The sequence below is a fragment of the Egretta garzetta genome, unplaced genomic scaffold, assembly GCF_000687185.1.
Source record: "Egretta garzetta isolate BGI_Z169 unplaced genomic scaffold, ASM68718v1 scaffold91, whole genome shotgun sequence".
In the NCBI taxonomy this organism is placed as follows: Eukaryota; Metazoa; Chordata; class Aves; order Pelecaniformes; family Ardeidae; genus Egretta; species Egretta garzetta.
Genome location: NW_009258661.1, coordinates 797,726 through 812,312, shown reverse-complemented (window position 1 = coordinate 812,312; position 14,587 = coordinate 797,726). Strand labels below are relative to the sequence as shown.

The following is a 14,587-nucleotide window of genomic DNA, read 5'->3' as shown; positions in this document are numbered from 1 at the left end:
CTGTTTCCCTGCCAATGTCTAGGAATGGCTTTCTGTAAACTCTTCGGCAGCGGTACTGGCCTGACCTGCTAATTGTTAGCGCAGCAGCCGTGTTTGGGAGCAAGAGGCGGCAGTGCTTAAAGAGAAAAAGTGCTGTGTTCTTGCCAAAACCACATAAAACAAGCAACATCGTGTAGCTGTTTTCAGAATGTAAAGTTGTTTTAACTAATGTCCATGTAGCTGTGACAATAAAATGTATTGTTTAGATTGCAGGCTTTAAAGAAGACAGTTTGAATTTAGCTAGATACAGGAGTGAGTCACTTAGGATGAGACATCGTGTTTAATCTAAAGAGGTCAGCGCAGATCTGAAAAGAAACAAAACTGGTTTATTCCATGGGCCTGTTGCAATATATTCTTCTGACAGTGGAACCAGGAGTAGAAAATGGCAAAAATCAGTCTTGCACGCTCCAGTCACTTTGGCTAAGCACATAGAGCTCAAGGTTTGTCACATCAGTGAAAGCAGAATACGTTTTGTTTATCTGAATGAAGCTCATAAAAAAAAAAAAAAAAGCCTTGACAGTAAAGGAGAAAAAACATTATGGTCCCATCAGCAGGGTGGATGTGGCCAGTAGCATCGATAGGAGTACAGTTCAGGCTAGAGCTTCTCCTGGGTGCATGAGGAGACAGTAATTAAGAAGAGGTAAGAGTGCAAAGGACAAGAGACAAACGCCATGCAGCCTGAACACAGAAGAATTTACTGAAGCTGTTGGTTAGATAATGTCTGAGGGACTATTCTGCACTCTATTAATGGGATGACTTGAGAAAGTAAATGCAGGAGCAGTGGTGTATGTGTGTGGATCATCTCACGGAGGAGAACAGAACCAAGTGCTGTGGCTGTGTCATTTTTAAAACCATTAGTACAAAGTCACATAAGCTGATGGATGATAGACTTAGTCTTATAATTCCCCAAACAATCTAGTCACCATAAAAATGAGGAAAAATACCTTTCCACTGTAAAGTACAGCTAGCGAGGCACATGGAAGTAGTAGTTTCCTTTTCCTTTGCATACGTGCTGGCTGCAGCCAGCAGCAGGGTGTTAAGCTTAAAGAAGCCTAATAAAGGCCTGTAGCAGGCAGCAAATCAGGTGTTTCTATATCATATTTTCTCTATCTGTGTTGCTCCAAGCTGCTATGGTTATTCTTTGTGCTTCCAGAATGCTTTAGCCACGTAGTTTACATGCAGTTTTCTGTCCTACGTGAGAGTAAACTTGCATATCATGCACTAAATTAAGTTGGAAGAAGAGAGGACATTGTATAGATTACTGAACTATAAGGTTACTTACACTGTGGGTGCTGGAAAAGGAGGTATTACAGTAATTAGTGAGGAATAGATACTGCTTCAAATATTGGCTTTACATCCAGTTAGCCAGGTGAACACAGAATTTCGAAGCAGTCAATAGCCTCATTTCTTAGATCACAGTGACTCGGGAAACAACAGTAAAGAAATGATGGTGATTTTAATAAAAAAACCCCTCCTTTTAGGAGTAGGTAGCATACACTGGTATATTGTATGCTTAATGTCCTTTCCCTTCCCAGTTCTTCATTTTTCTGTATTTTGATTTAGGCACAGATTATTGATACAAACCGAAGGGGAGAAGGAAACGGTGCTATGATGTATCAGATTTCAGGACAGACGTTGTCATTCTCTCCTAGGCTGAGTTAGTGTAGTGCTTCTCTTGTCTTTTTAGCCCAAGCCTTACAGCTAGAACAGTTCTGAAGTAATCTCAGAGTTCAGGAAAAGAAGGGGCATTTCAAATTTCATTCACTCTCCGCTACACCAACCCTCGGAGGAGCACCGCAGCTGATTACCACTGTGGCAGTTTGATCAGGTTTGGGTTCTTTTAGGTGGGGGTAATGCTTCTGATCCCATCTCAAAGCCAGCTGGCCATGAAGAAAAGCAGCAGAACATAGTTATGGTGTGCTTTCCACGTGCCAGCCAAGCACACTGCCTTTAGTATTAGGTCAAGTTTTGGAATAACGTTGTAAGATACAGTCCCCTTGTATGCTGCCCTGGAATTTCCCGGGTGCCTCTGTAACTTGCTTTGGAAGTACTATATGTGTGTTCTTCATTGGGGGAATTTCAGATTACAGGGCCTGTGTATTTGGCATGAAATTCTGGTGGGTCACAGGGAGTCTGGTGCAGCTCCCTTGCTTTCACCCTGCTGCCAGAGGCGTGAGTCTCCGCTCAGGTGATTGCAGCACTGTGGAGTTCATCCCTTCTGTGTGATCTTCTCTTCTGCTCCGTTCAGGCATTTTGTTCAGCACTTCTAATCATCATATCTGAATACTTACCAACAGCACATAAATGATTTATCATTTGTTTCCTGTTGCATTTTAATTCATAATTTTTCTCTTTTAGACCTAACTGGTCTAAAGGGAACATTAATTTCTGCTGTGGGGATATTGCAAAAATACAGGGCATCAGGGTGGGTTTTTTTTCCAACAAAATGGAGTTTTAAAAAACCCCACAAAATCAAGAGCCTCTGGTTAGTTTTGAGTGCAGAAACATCTTGTCAAAAATGCCTGCTTCTTATGTCTGAGTGGAAATGGTCAGCTCCCTCTGAGAACAGTGCTGTGCATGAGATAAACGCGTCTCAGGTGAAACAAGACTCAGTCCTCTTGGGTTTTATATTTCTGCATGTTGGCTGCGCTTCAGAGCCTCTGAGAGTTACTCCAACGCAGCTGTACATGGAGAATGCTCTCTTTATAGACCAAATGTATTGTATGTCTGGAGAAAAGGCTCAGGTAGCCAGTGAGGAGGGAAGGAACAGGCAAGACAGGAGGACCTAGGTCTCAAATGAGCAGACTTGAAAAGTAAGGGTTTTTTTTGTTTGTTTCATTGGGTTTTTTAAGGCGGGAAAACAAACCTACTATCCTGGGAACCTTTTGTCTTTTTTATTAGACGTGTCCAATTCTGAGATGAGACACTTGGATGTTGTTAAGACTATGTAACGTCAGGGTCGGGCTGACTTCACCCTGCAGACCGAGCGTGCCAGTGAGTCCTGCTCTTGCACACGCAGCCTCTGTGGGGGGGCTGGCACAGACTGTGCTGCTCCACTGGCCCATGACCTGCAAAGAAGGATAAAAATCTTGGACTGGCCATGTTCAAGGTGATGTCTTGGCTCTTCTGGCACTCAGTGGGGCCAGGATTTCCCTCTTTGTCTCGGTGCTGCACAAAACCTAAAGCTCTTAGACTTTCTGCAGCTATAGTGAGCCCACATGGGTTTTTTGTCACTGGCTTTAGCAATAAGATACTTTTCTCAAATCTGTAAGTCTCACAAATTAACAGGTATTTTACAAAGAGAGATATTTGGTTGGACCTTCAGAGGCAATAGCTAGAGACAGGCATTTCCCTATGAGGCTGAGCAATAGCAGAAAGCTGGTTGAGTCAAAACAGAAGTTCCCATGTTGTTCCTAAACTCGTTTCTGCCCAAATGATGGAGAGCAGGCTTGGGATTAGACTTACACTTCCAGAGGTCCCTTGTTTTCTGTCCAGTTTCAGCTGCCACCCCAGGCACGAGGCATTTGTGTTGAGAGGAACAGAGCTGGGGAAATCTGCTGGTGGACTGGACTGTAGATCTGCATGAAGGCATTGGCACGTGGACTTGTTTGCTTGGTTCTGCTGCTTCTCTGCCTCAGAGGGCTCAACTTCTGGGGGCTGGTATGGGCAGTACAGGGTGTGAACAAGTCTGGTTCAAAGGTGGGCTCAGCCTTGCTTGTAGGTATTGGTGCAGATACACCTTTGAGATACACCTTGAATTGTGCTGTGCAAAGACTGCTTGGTGCGTTTCTGTGGAGGGTGAGGACTCTAATCTTGGTTGGAGCACATTGCACCTGATTTTTAAAGTTAATAAGAATGAAAAGTTTACAGAATGCTTCTGCCTGGGCAGCTGGGGTTCTCAGCAGTAATACGTGTTTATAACTCCACCATTGAAACAATAAACCTCATGCTATTTCCCTCCTAAAATTTACAATCAGATCTGTTGCTGTTTAACAGGGTAAGTAGAAAATAGAGGAATGTAGCCAAACTGGGCCTAAAATGGTTTTCCCATCTCTCTAGGTAGGTGACGACTTTCCTTCTTTCCTGGAGAAGCAGTCTAGTATTTCTTTTCTGCTGTGCTCAGCTGCATATAAGTCAAGAGTAAATGAAACCCAGGCCCAGCTTTAAACCCGTTTCCTTGCAGGCAGTGTAGTAAGTGTTCTACCATACCTTGCTCTCTCTTTGAATAACGATCGGGCTGATTTAGGGATTAAGTCCTAATCGTTAAATAACGCTAACGTGTCTGCCATTTGCTTAGGTGCTGTATCGGGAAAACAGATTTCCACGGCGGTGTTTCGAGGCGTGATGTAACTTGCGGCCAATGCGGCATGTGCATGCCATTAGCATAACGGCTGCATTTTTCTCACAAAAGAACAATGTACCCAACAGCTGTTCAGCAAACAGCCCTCGCTTTATTAGTGTCACAATAAGTGTCATTCACGCAGGCTTGAAGCACAGTCAAAGGAATGCTGTACGCCATCTGCACCAAAGAGAAAGAAACAAATGCAATCCTTACTTACAGCACTGCAGACACGTTTCAGAAAGTTAGATGGTCTTGGATCATCAATGCGGCATTTAAAACAGCAGAAGTAAAACAGACTTGCGCAGTCTGTAGATACAGAGCCAGATTGTGATGCTCTTGGTCACGCCTAGACCACAAGCGGTTCTCTAGAGGTTGCTGAGCTTGCCAATGATGTCTGGGGATGTTTGGTAGAATATAGGAGTAATCAGTGTGAAGGGCTCACCATTTGATTCAGAAACTTGCTTCTTGCTGAAGAACCTTAAAAGATTCATGTAATTCTTCCATGCAATTTATTCACAGAAGCCTGCATGAAACACAGATTTATTAGCAGGTAGTAGCACTGCAGATGCTCAAGGAAAGCCGTCCTAACTTCGAAGTGATTTTTCAGAAGCGCATTTTCTTCCTCAGACACATATATGGCCCTTCGTGCCATGGAAACTGAGTGTAGCTGGCATATTATGTTCTGCCTTGCCATGGGAACACTGTTTCGAAGACATTTTCTTTAACCAGGCTTTTAGCACATCCATTTTGATTTATGTCCAAATGGGTCACAGACATCAACGCAGTATTATATAGGGAGAAAAAGGGAATGAAATGTTTTTACCATGAAAAATACGTTGTTGCACGTAGGCCAACTTCTGTTCTCTTCCTCTCAATTTATCTAGGATTTGTGTGGGTTTAATTCCAGGGCCAAATTCAGTACTGGTGTAAGTGAGCACAACTCCATTAATGTGAATGGAGTCTCAACGTTTATGTCAACAGTGAACTTAGATCATTGAATTTTTCCCATCTTTGGGCTCCCATGTTTCCTGCAAGATAATATACACATGTACTGCACATATGCTGCACATATGCACGTAAAAATTCATGGGGGAGGGCATTTGGCTCTATGCTTTTTGACTTTATGTATGGAAGCTGCAATCAGCTTATGAATTTTTTGCTTCTCCTGTAGCTAACGTGCCATGCATCTGTAAGGATCAGCCATGCAGAATGCCACGTTGCAAGTAAAATATGTAGTAGCGAAGGCAAGCATGGAAATTGCTTTTCTTTCCTCAGTCTGCAGGACTGCACGTGCACACAAATCCATGTGATTAATTTGGAGAGATTTTTCTCCCCTCTGTTATCATGAAGTTGAACACTGCCTTGAACAGAGGGGTACGTAGAAATACTGCAGATGCTTATCACTGGAGTGAATTGTAGTGTTTACTCAGCTGCAGGCCTCAAGTTTAGTGTATGCCATGAGGTCTGCTAGCCTCTTAGTGTCTGAGGGATAGCAAGGCCAAGGCAGAGATGTCTTATTCTCTGCGATGCTTCCTGCAGCATTTGGGCTGTTGGTCTGGTCATCAGGTTTGAGAGAGATGCGAGCGTTGCGCTTTCCCAGGGTCGCCGTAGCTTAGGTGTCCTGAACATAGACCAAGACCCAACTGCGTTGGGAGCACAAAGCTGACAGATGATCTCTACCCCAAACTTTTACCACAAACATAAGGCAAAGGTGACAGGCACGCAGAGGTAAGGAGTTGGGTGAACTAGTCAAAGGTCACTGGCCATCTGGAGGCCAGGTGTCCTTAACATGGGAGGAGCCCACGTTTGTGGGCACCATATACTTCCCCCCCCCCCCCCCCTCTTTAAAAACGTGGTCGTCTTTTCTTTTTCCTATTGTTTTTTTTAGATTAAAAGGCCATTGGTATATCCTAAGAGTGACTTTTCCAATAAGCCTTCTGCCCAGCAAAATGAGTGTCCTCTTATTCTCAGTATCAAAAGCGTTAAATAACATTTGTGATGAGAAGCGGAGGACACTGGCCTATGGGACAGTATGAAATGGGGTTGTTAGGAAGAAGAGTAAGGTTCTGCCCATGTGTAAAACTTGACCCTTCTCTGCGAACATTATCCCTGTGAATAATTGGAAATCTGCATTCAGGTTTCCCACTGTGTCCCATCCCTTGAGGACAGGCCCGCTGTATTGCTTTACACGGTGCGGCAATGCACAGCGAGATTTACATATATATCACATAAAAGTGTTTACAAAAAAAATTAGCATGTGATTGAGCTGGGAAGCTGCAGAGGGCCCCAACTGTACGAGTTTCCATGCGCTTCAGCCAGAAGATTTATTTCCAATTTGTTATTCATAAGGGAAGAGCGAGAGATTGGGATGGGGTCCTTTGAAGTGGAAAACAAAGTCTTCTATTCAGCCTTCAGCTTAATAGAATACACATGACACAGGCTTGGCATGGCGGCCCGCTTTCATGTAATGTGCTCCTCGTCATTTTGCTTTCCTAGGCTGTGAATGCTAGTGGGAATGGGTATTGCCCGGGAAAAGTCCCGTTATCTCCTGCTGCCTTCTGCAGGAGGAGCACAGTGTAAGCAGGTAGGAGCCGTTAGCTGGCCGTGGTGGGGCAACCAGGCTGATCCAGTTGTTGCAGTTGTGTTGCTCATAATTCCCAGTTATGTTTTCTATTGAAAGAGCATGTGTAGGAAAAGCAGTGTAATTTGCAGGGCTTCTGCAGATGCTACGTGGCCACTTCTGCCCTGTTTGGAGGCCCCAAGCAGGGAGCAGTGACCCATGGGCTCCGAGCTTGCCTCCGATAGCCATCTTCTGTGTGACTTGAGCTCTTGCCCTTATCCCCTGACTGGAAGTGACTGTGGGAAGGCTCTACTGAATTTGTGCAGCATCTAGGATGGTGTTGCGTAATCTAGGCACTGCATCACTGCTAATAACCAGCAATTCTGTCCAAAGTTAGTGTTTTGGGGAAATGTGTATAAACCCAGTATTTCAAGAATGTGGCCCCGGTCTTACAGTGGTGGTGGTGTTACCTGTATCTACAAGCCTCTAATGGCTTTTGTGCTTTGCCCTATGTGCGTAGTATTAAAACCATGCTCAGTGCAGCACAAAGGAGAGTGTTTTTGAAGAACTTACAAGCCCAGCTTACCACAAAGTCTGTCAATTAGTGGGTCCATGGGCTATGAGAGAAAACATGTGTGACCTTCAGCACATCAGCTTGGCCTGCAGCATGACTGTGGTTAGAAAGAATTTGGTCCAGAGTCCTGCTGGTCCTCCTGGTTCTGTGACATTTGCTCCTCTCGGCTTCCTCCGGGATGATGTCCTCATGCCCCGCTTTTTTCTTGCTCTTCTGCATGTTCAGGTTTGGAGCTCTGGGTGAATCACCGAAGTCAGAGATGGAAAGAAACGCATGAAGTCATCTCATCCTGCCCTTGCCAATGCAGGATTATTCCCCACAGTACAGTCTTGAGTGCCTTCTCCAGTCTATTTTCAAATGACTCAAAGGAGAGGGCTTTCCTCTCCTCCCTGGGGAGGCTGGCTCTGCTGTTCAGTAGACCTCACTGTTGGGGAATTTTCTTCCTGTTCTCTAGCCTCAATTCTCCTTTTTCCTAATTTAATTGAACTGTTCCTGGCTCCACCCTTCTAAACAATTTTCTGTATTGAATGACTGTTGCAAATACCTGTTGTCAATTTGCAGACATAACGGATGGGAATTCATTACCATTTGCCTTGCTTGGCAAAGGCTCTTTATGCAGAACTGTACTGGGAAGCCAGGCTTTATCAGAAACTAGGTTTCAGAGCTATATGCCAACAAATCAGAATGACCTTTTCGTACTCCTTTGGACAGTGCCATTATCATAAAATCCCAGCATGACTGAGAACTGGCTGGGCTTCTGGCAAAGCCGTGAATGTCTGTATTAATGTGCTGGTTTTCCTTGTAGTCCTCCAGCAGATCTTCCATAGTGCTTTTTGCATGACAGAAGTTGTTGTTCTGAGTTCTCAGGTATAGTTGTAGATGTATACACGTTTGGAGAACATTTAATTAAAAATACAGTAATTCTGGTTTTATAAAGTGGCTCCAGCAGTTAAATTTCTAAACCCTGGCTTTCAATTTGAGACTTCTTAAGCACCTGAAGTGTTTTGAAAATGGGATTTGGAGGTGGGATTTGTGCTTTGACAATACCTAGGTGCTTTGGAGCATAGCACCCTTTGTCTTGGGGGCCATGTGTCCTTCATCCAGTGGGACCAACTCGCAAGAAAACTGTGTGTCCAAAGAGTGTAAGTCATTCCAGAAAAGCATCTTATGGGTTTGAAGAACTATGAATCCCTATTTATTTATTTATAGGATGAAATCTGCTGTGGGTGACAGCAGAATAGAAGCCCATACTGAAAACACTAGGAAAAGAATGGCTAGCATTAAAGAGACTGAAATCCCTTTAGTGCTTTCATACAGCAGAGCTGCAGCTATTTAGCTATGGCAGGATACCAAACAACATTGTGGCTGGCCATTGTTGCTTGAACAGTTTGATTTTTAAAACATTCAGCTGAAATATAACCAGCAGCCAAGCTGGAAGAAGCAAGTCACGAGGACAGCGTGTTAAATGAAGAGTCAGCAAATGAGGGAAACAACTTCTCCTGTCCTGGTGGAAAGTGCCTGTACTGCAGAGCGGGAGCCCAAGAGCAATATCTCAGCCTAGCACAGCTGTCGGGTTGCTTTCAAGAAAACTTTATAGTATATAAGTAGTATGGCTTTAAAAAGAATGAGATGGTGCCACAGCTATAAAATAAAACTACCGATTCCTCTGCGGTAGGCCTCAGAAGGGCCATGGATCCCATTCCTTTTTGCTCAGCACTGGTTCTCGCATCATAAACAAGAAACTTCTCCTCCAGAGAACTTCCAGTGCGAAGCATTTCAGGAGATGGGAAAGGGGTGATGGAACGGGGTGGAGGAGGAGAGAACAAAGTGACTGTAGCTGGCATAATAGAAACCATCCCAGCACACCTTGGCCTTTGTTGCTGATACCGATCTGACTCCTCAGACTGTTTGACATGATTCTTGATACGTGTTTTTTAGAAGGCACCGATCTTGTCGGCGTTTTTAAATGTGCACGTTTCAAGGATGCTGTGAGTTAAATGGATTGGAGCATGGTGTGTGGGAGCAGTGGAGAGAAGGGTGTGTGGTCCCTAATGACGCCAAGTGAAAAACAGAGACACACCTGCTTTCGGATATAATGGGAGTAATAAGATAAGAGTAATTTCTTAACGATGGGGTTTTTTGGGGAGTGCGAGGGGAAGGGTTTGTTTAAGAAATGCAGGAGGGCAAGCAGGGCTTCTATCTCGCTCTGCTGGGGACTTCATTTTAAATGGGAGTGTTTGGTATATCCGGACTGAACTGATACTGGTTCTTGGCATGCCGCCCCCCTGCTCGGTGTTTTGCTTTGCACTGTTTTATCTACCAAAAAGAAAATAAATTCAGAAAATATTTGCAAAGTTGCATGGCCACAGGCTTAAATACATACATATGAAATCCCTGAAAGCAATTTGCTTCAAGCCCTCCTCAGTTCCAGACATCTTTCTCACTCCATCTGCTAGTTCAAGTACACAAGTTCCTTGGGAAAAATCACTTATTACATCACTGAAAAATGCCACAAAAATAGCTTTTCACTTAAGTTCCCATCCTTGGAGTTAACTCGCATGGGGATCAGATAGATTCAAACATTTAATAACTTTTTATTTTCCTTTCTCTTTAAACACAGGATCTCTGGTCATGGAAGCAGGGTCACGTGGTGGATTCTTGGCAGTCAGCAGTCTGTGGAGCTTTTGCAGGTGCAAAGGATTATATGTTATACTGGGAAAGACTAAAGAAGAAAGGGAAAAATGTGCAAATCTATTAAGTATAGCAGAACAACATTCCTTTGTAATTCAAGTTTGTTTAGAAGAAAATGGATCCAGTTGTTGTCTGGAAATAGGAAAGTCAGCAAAGGAAGGAGAAGGCAAAAAAAAAAAAAAAAAAGACTCAAACAGGGTGTCTGTTTGAAAGACAACCAATTTGTTTTTGACAAATTTCTGTTATTTAAAAACCAGGGGCCTGTCAGTCAGGCTTTGCGATTATTTCAAAGTTGATTTGTAAAATCCTCATCCAGGAGAAACTTTGCCTGGGTGGGGGTTTGTGCAGCTGCCTGCTCTGAGCACTTCCCCAGGGGCTGAAGTGATTGCAGCGAGAGGCCATGATTCACCATTCATGTGACAGCTCTGACAGCCGTGTAGATTAACTGGAGTCAGGAGAGCAGAGGCTAGCACTGCACAGCCTGCAGGCAAAAGCCTTCCGCAGCAAAAAAAAAAACCCAAACGGAGGACGAAACATCTGGGCAATCTCCAGACACTAGAACAAGAATAAAGAGTGGCAGAATACAATACTGCACTATTTATTACCAAACAAGCCAGAAGTTAATTGAATTCTTCAGTAGGCTTCTTGCTTGATTTTAGCCTACTGTAGTTGTTTCCAAAAAAAAAAAAAAAAAGAGAGAAAAAATCAATTAATGACTCATCAGTATAGCTGACAAGTTTGAGGGAGGAGAGACTCAACTGCCTTAATAGAAAAAGCAGATTAGTAGTTAAGAGGTGGATAGCCAGCGCTTTTCCCCAAGGAGCTAAAATACATTTTGAGATTCCAAACCAGTAACAGAATATGTGGAAAAATAAATGCTGTTTAAAGAGAAATTATAGCATTTCTTGAAATAGAGATTATCAAAAGCAAAGCTTGTTCTTTGATGACTTACAAAATCAGAGCCATTACATCGTATGTAATTTTTTTTAAAAATAAGCTCTGTTAGGGGAACTGAAGTATTAATAGCAGCAGAATTCCAGCAGAGACAGAGGCTTCGTTTTGATGGGTGCTGTAACTGCGCGACAGAGAGGGTGCATGGCTGTAGCTGCACACGGTTTAGCAGATTGGGCAAATGAGCTGTGAGGGAATGTTTACGTAGAATTGATTCCATTTGGGGGCAGAGGGGATATTTTAGATGATCTCTTGTAGTCTTGTCCAACTGTGTTTTCTATGTTTCTGTGATGGGAAGGGAGTTTTATTCTGCTTAAAATTCAGTCTACTGTTGGATTTTACACTGGCTTCATCAAATCAGTGCAAACAAAATCAGAGCGACTGAAGCAGATCGTTCATTTCTGTTTTGAAACAAAACAAGCTATCAGACTAAAAATGCTTTAAAATGCAATCCGTATGTCTGCAGGTGTGATAGGGGATCATTAATTTAGCTCTGTTGATTTCTTTACAGTCAGATTGATACAAAAACGTTGTTCAGGCATGTTCAGAGAGCTGGAAAGGTTATCTGATTTACCCAAGGCCTTGCGGAGTAATTTCCTGAAGTCCAATTTGGTGCCTCAATTGGAAATTTAGCCCAGTGCCTCCATTTCCTTCTCTGTATGTCTTGATTCTGACCAGTTGCGCTTGGACTTGCTACACTTTGATGGATATTCAGTAGTGTCCGCTCACTTTCCAGCAGAAATGTCGCAGAAGGAGCTTCCAGGGGCACTGTTGTGCATGAACACTTCACGGCCCCTTGGCAGACGCTGGGGAGACCAAACACCTTGTGCTGAAGGGGACACCGGGTCCTCTGTGGAGCCGCACAGAGACTTCCAGGTGCATGGTGGTAGTAGGTGAGGCAGTTCAGCCTGGCTGTCTTCCTAGGCTCCATTCCCCAAGCATAAATCTTTGCAGAGCTGGAGTGCTATTTTGTAGATTGTGTTGTAATTGTTGATGATATATATTCTCTGGGTTATCCGTCCGTCTTCACTTCCTCCAGCCTGGTTTTCCTCCTTCGTTCGTTCTTTCCCAGTTCTTTTCTTTTCACCCAGCAGTACTTTAACCTTCCTCTCTGGTGTCTCCTTTGAGGACCTGCTTCAAAACTCAAGAGGTTGAACCCTTTTTGAATCAGAACCTTCCCCTTCCATCTCCATTGCCTCCCTCTGCAGACATGCAGCAGGCAGGCCCTGTATTGGTCTAGTCCAGTACTGCATCCATTCCGTTTCAGTGAAAATATTTAGCCTTCTTGCTGAATGAAGGCAGTGGAAAAATAATTTCCTGCTTTCTGAGGAATGGATTCCATGGTTAAAAAATATTAACTACCTATATATTGCTTCAGATGAGGGAAGAAAAACCAGACCAAACTCTTCATCCCTTTCTTTCCACCCCAAACCAAAAAAAATCAAAACCTCACCAGTACCGTGCGTATAGAATAAGATAGATGTGTCCATCCAAGTGATTTAAAATAATAGAATCATTTCATAGAATCGTTTAGGTTGGAAAAGACCTTTAAGATCATCAAGTCCAACTGTTAATCATCATGTTATAAACCTTAAAAGAAGATTATCCAAAAAATAACCTTTAAACACAGAGATGCTGTCAAATGCCACCATGGTAGTAGCGCGATGGCGGAATCACACAGACATGCTTTTCTCCTGTGTTCTTTGCCTGAATTCAATACTTTCTAAAAATATGTTAGTGGTCCTAAGGGGCAGGGTAATAAGCTGAAACAAACTGAAAAAAAAGTCCTGTTTGGCTTCTCTTTATGGCACACATGCATCTCTGTGTGTGTCTGTGTGCGTTGGTTAGTTCCTAGCTAAATCATAACTGATTATTTGGCGAAGGCAGAACAAAGAGCAACAATATATTGAATTCCACCCCGAATGCTTGTGAAATGGCAGCGGTTTCAGCCAAAGTGCTGTGAGAGGCCCGGCTCTTCCTTGTTGAGCGCACATGTGTAAGATGTATGTATGCGATCCATGGGCTTTTTATAGAAGCGTAATAGGCATGAGCATAAATATCAGAGATTTGGAATCCTCTCTGTCCCATCTGTTAATAATTTAATCCCTGGAGGCCTTGTCCAGCTTTATCATTATCTCTGGTGTCTTAACTAGACAAGATGTTTGGAGCAGTTGGGGAGCGAGAGAAGGTGATATCTGAGCAGCCGATGGGGAGGAACCCAAGGGTAGACCTACATGATATTTTAAGCCTGAGGTTGCATTTGGACCAAACCTTGCCTTGTGCCTGAGCTGTTTGGACACCAGCCCAGATTTGGGCAGAGGCTTTGGCAGGCTGGAGGCAGAGGAGGGAATTGTGGCCCCCCACTGTGGGCAGGCCAGGTGTGATTGTGGTTGCACCCCGTGCTCAAGTCTTCTCTGGGTTCAGGCTGCCTGGCTGGACCACTGCACCCCAGCCCTGCGCCGTACCAGGGCAGGCTGTCCCAGAAGAGCCTCTGGGTGGTTTTCGTATGCCCTCTGTGGAATTGGGCCAGTGGCAAGGAAATCCTGCCATTGGGCATTGGCTGTTGGGAAAGCAAAGTGCTGCCCTGGAGCAGTGAGGCGGCTCCAGCTGAACCTGAGTGTCCATTTAATGCAATTGAAAATTGCTTCTGTTAAAGATGCCTTCTTTCTCCCTACTGTAAAGAAAGTGTGGCTCAACATTAATAATTAATACTCTGTGATGACAAAGTCACTGAGAATGGAGGTGCAAGCCTAGTGAATAATAAAGCACTAACGAGAGCTTTTTGCACGTTAACAGGGAAGACTTCCCATCACTTTTGTTTTGATCTAATCGGCTCTGACAAGATTACACACTGTGTCTAAAAGCGTCTTTAACTCTATAGCCCTGAATAAATTTTTGAGTAGTTCTCAAGATTTCCCTGCAGTGTCTGCTTGGACCATGCTTCTAACCCTGAATTGGCTGAATTGCTGGAGGAGCGGTGCTTTGCCTCTTGGTATTTCTGCTGAAATCCAAAGAGGTTCTTGGGTCGCTTTGCTCTACCATTGGCAGGTGTTGCTCCCACAGGGATAAAGGACCAGAATAAACTTCCTCTCAAAAAATGTAACATAGTATCAATAAAATAAAAGATCAAATAAGAACTGATTGACTGAAGAGTTCTGAAAAAGACCATTTGTGAACTTGGACATCAGTCCGTGTAAGAGGATGCTGTGAGGTTTAGTGTTGGACATGAGCAGCTCGGTTTTTTAACCCAGATTTGGGATTCCATCCTGAATCAGTCCTGGGTAACCTTTGGATGTCAGTGTAGAAAATAGTGATAAAGACAGGCAATAATACAGCTCAACCTGCATTTGTTTTCTTTTCCTAAGGTGGGCTAATTCAAACAAGGACACTAGTCGAGCACAAGTTCCTCTCACTTGAAACGAGCTTGACC

General features: G+C 43.7%; 1 protein-coding gene across 1 annotated transcript in view; it reads left to right on the top strand.

Moving 5' to 3' along the window:
• Nucleotides 1-14,587, top strand: part of SLC25A26 (solute carrier family 25 member 26) — an 86,666-nt gene that overhangs the window by 61,345 nt on the left and 10,734 nt on the right. The window contains exon 7 of the mRNA XM_035903834.1: nt 10,136-10,205. Within this exon, the coding sequence (XP_035759727.1) occupies nt 10,136-10,205 (70 nt within the window). The remainder of the gene's footprint in view (nt 1-10,135; nt 10,206-14,587) is intronic.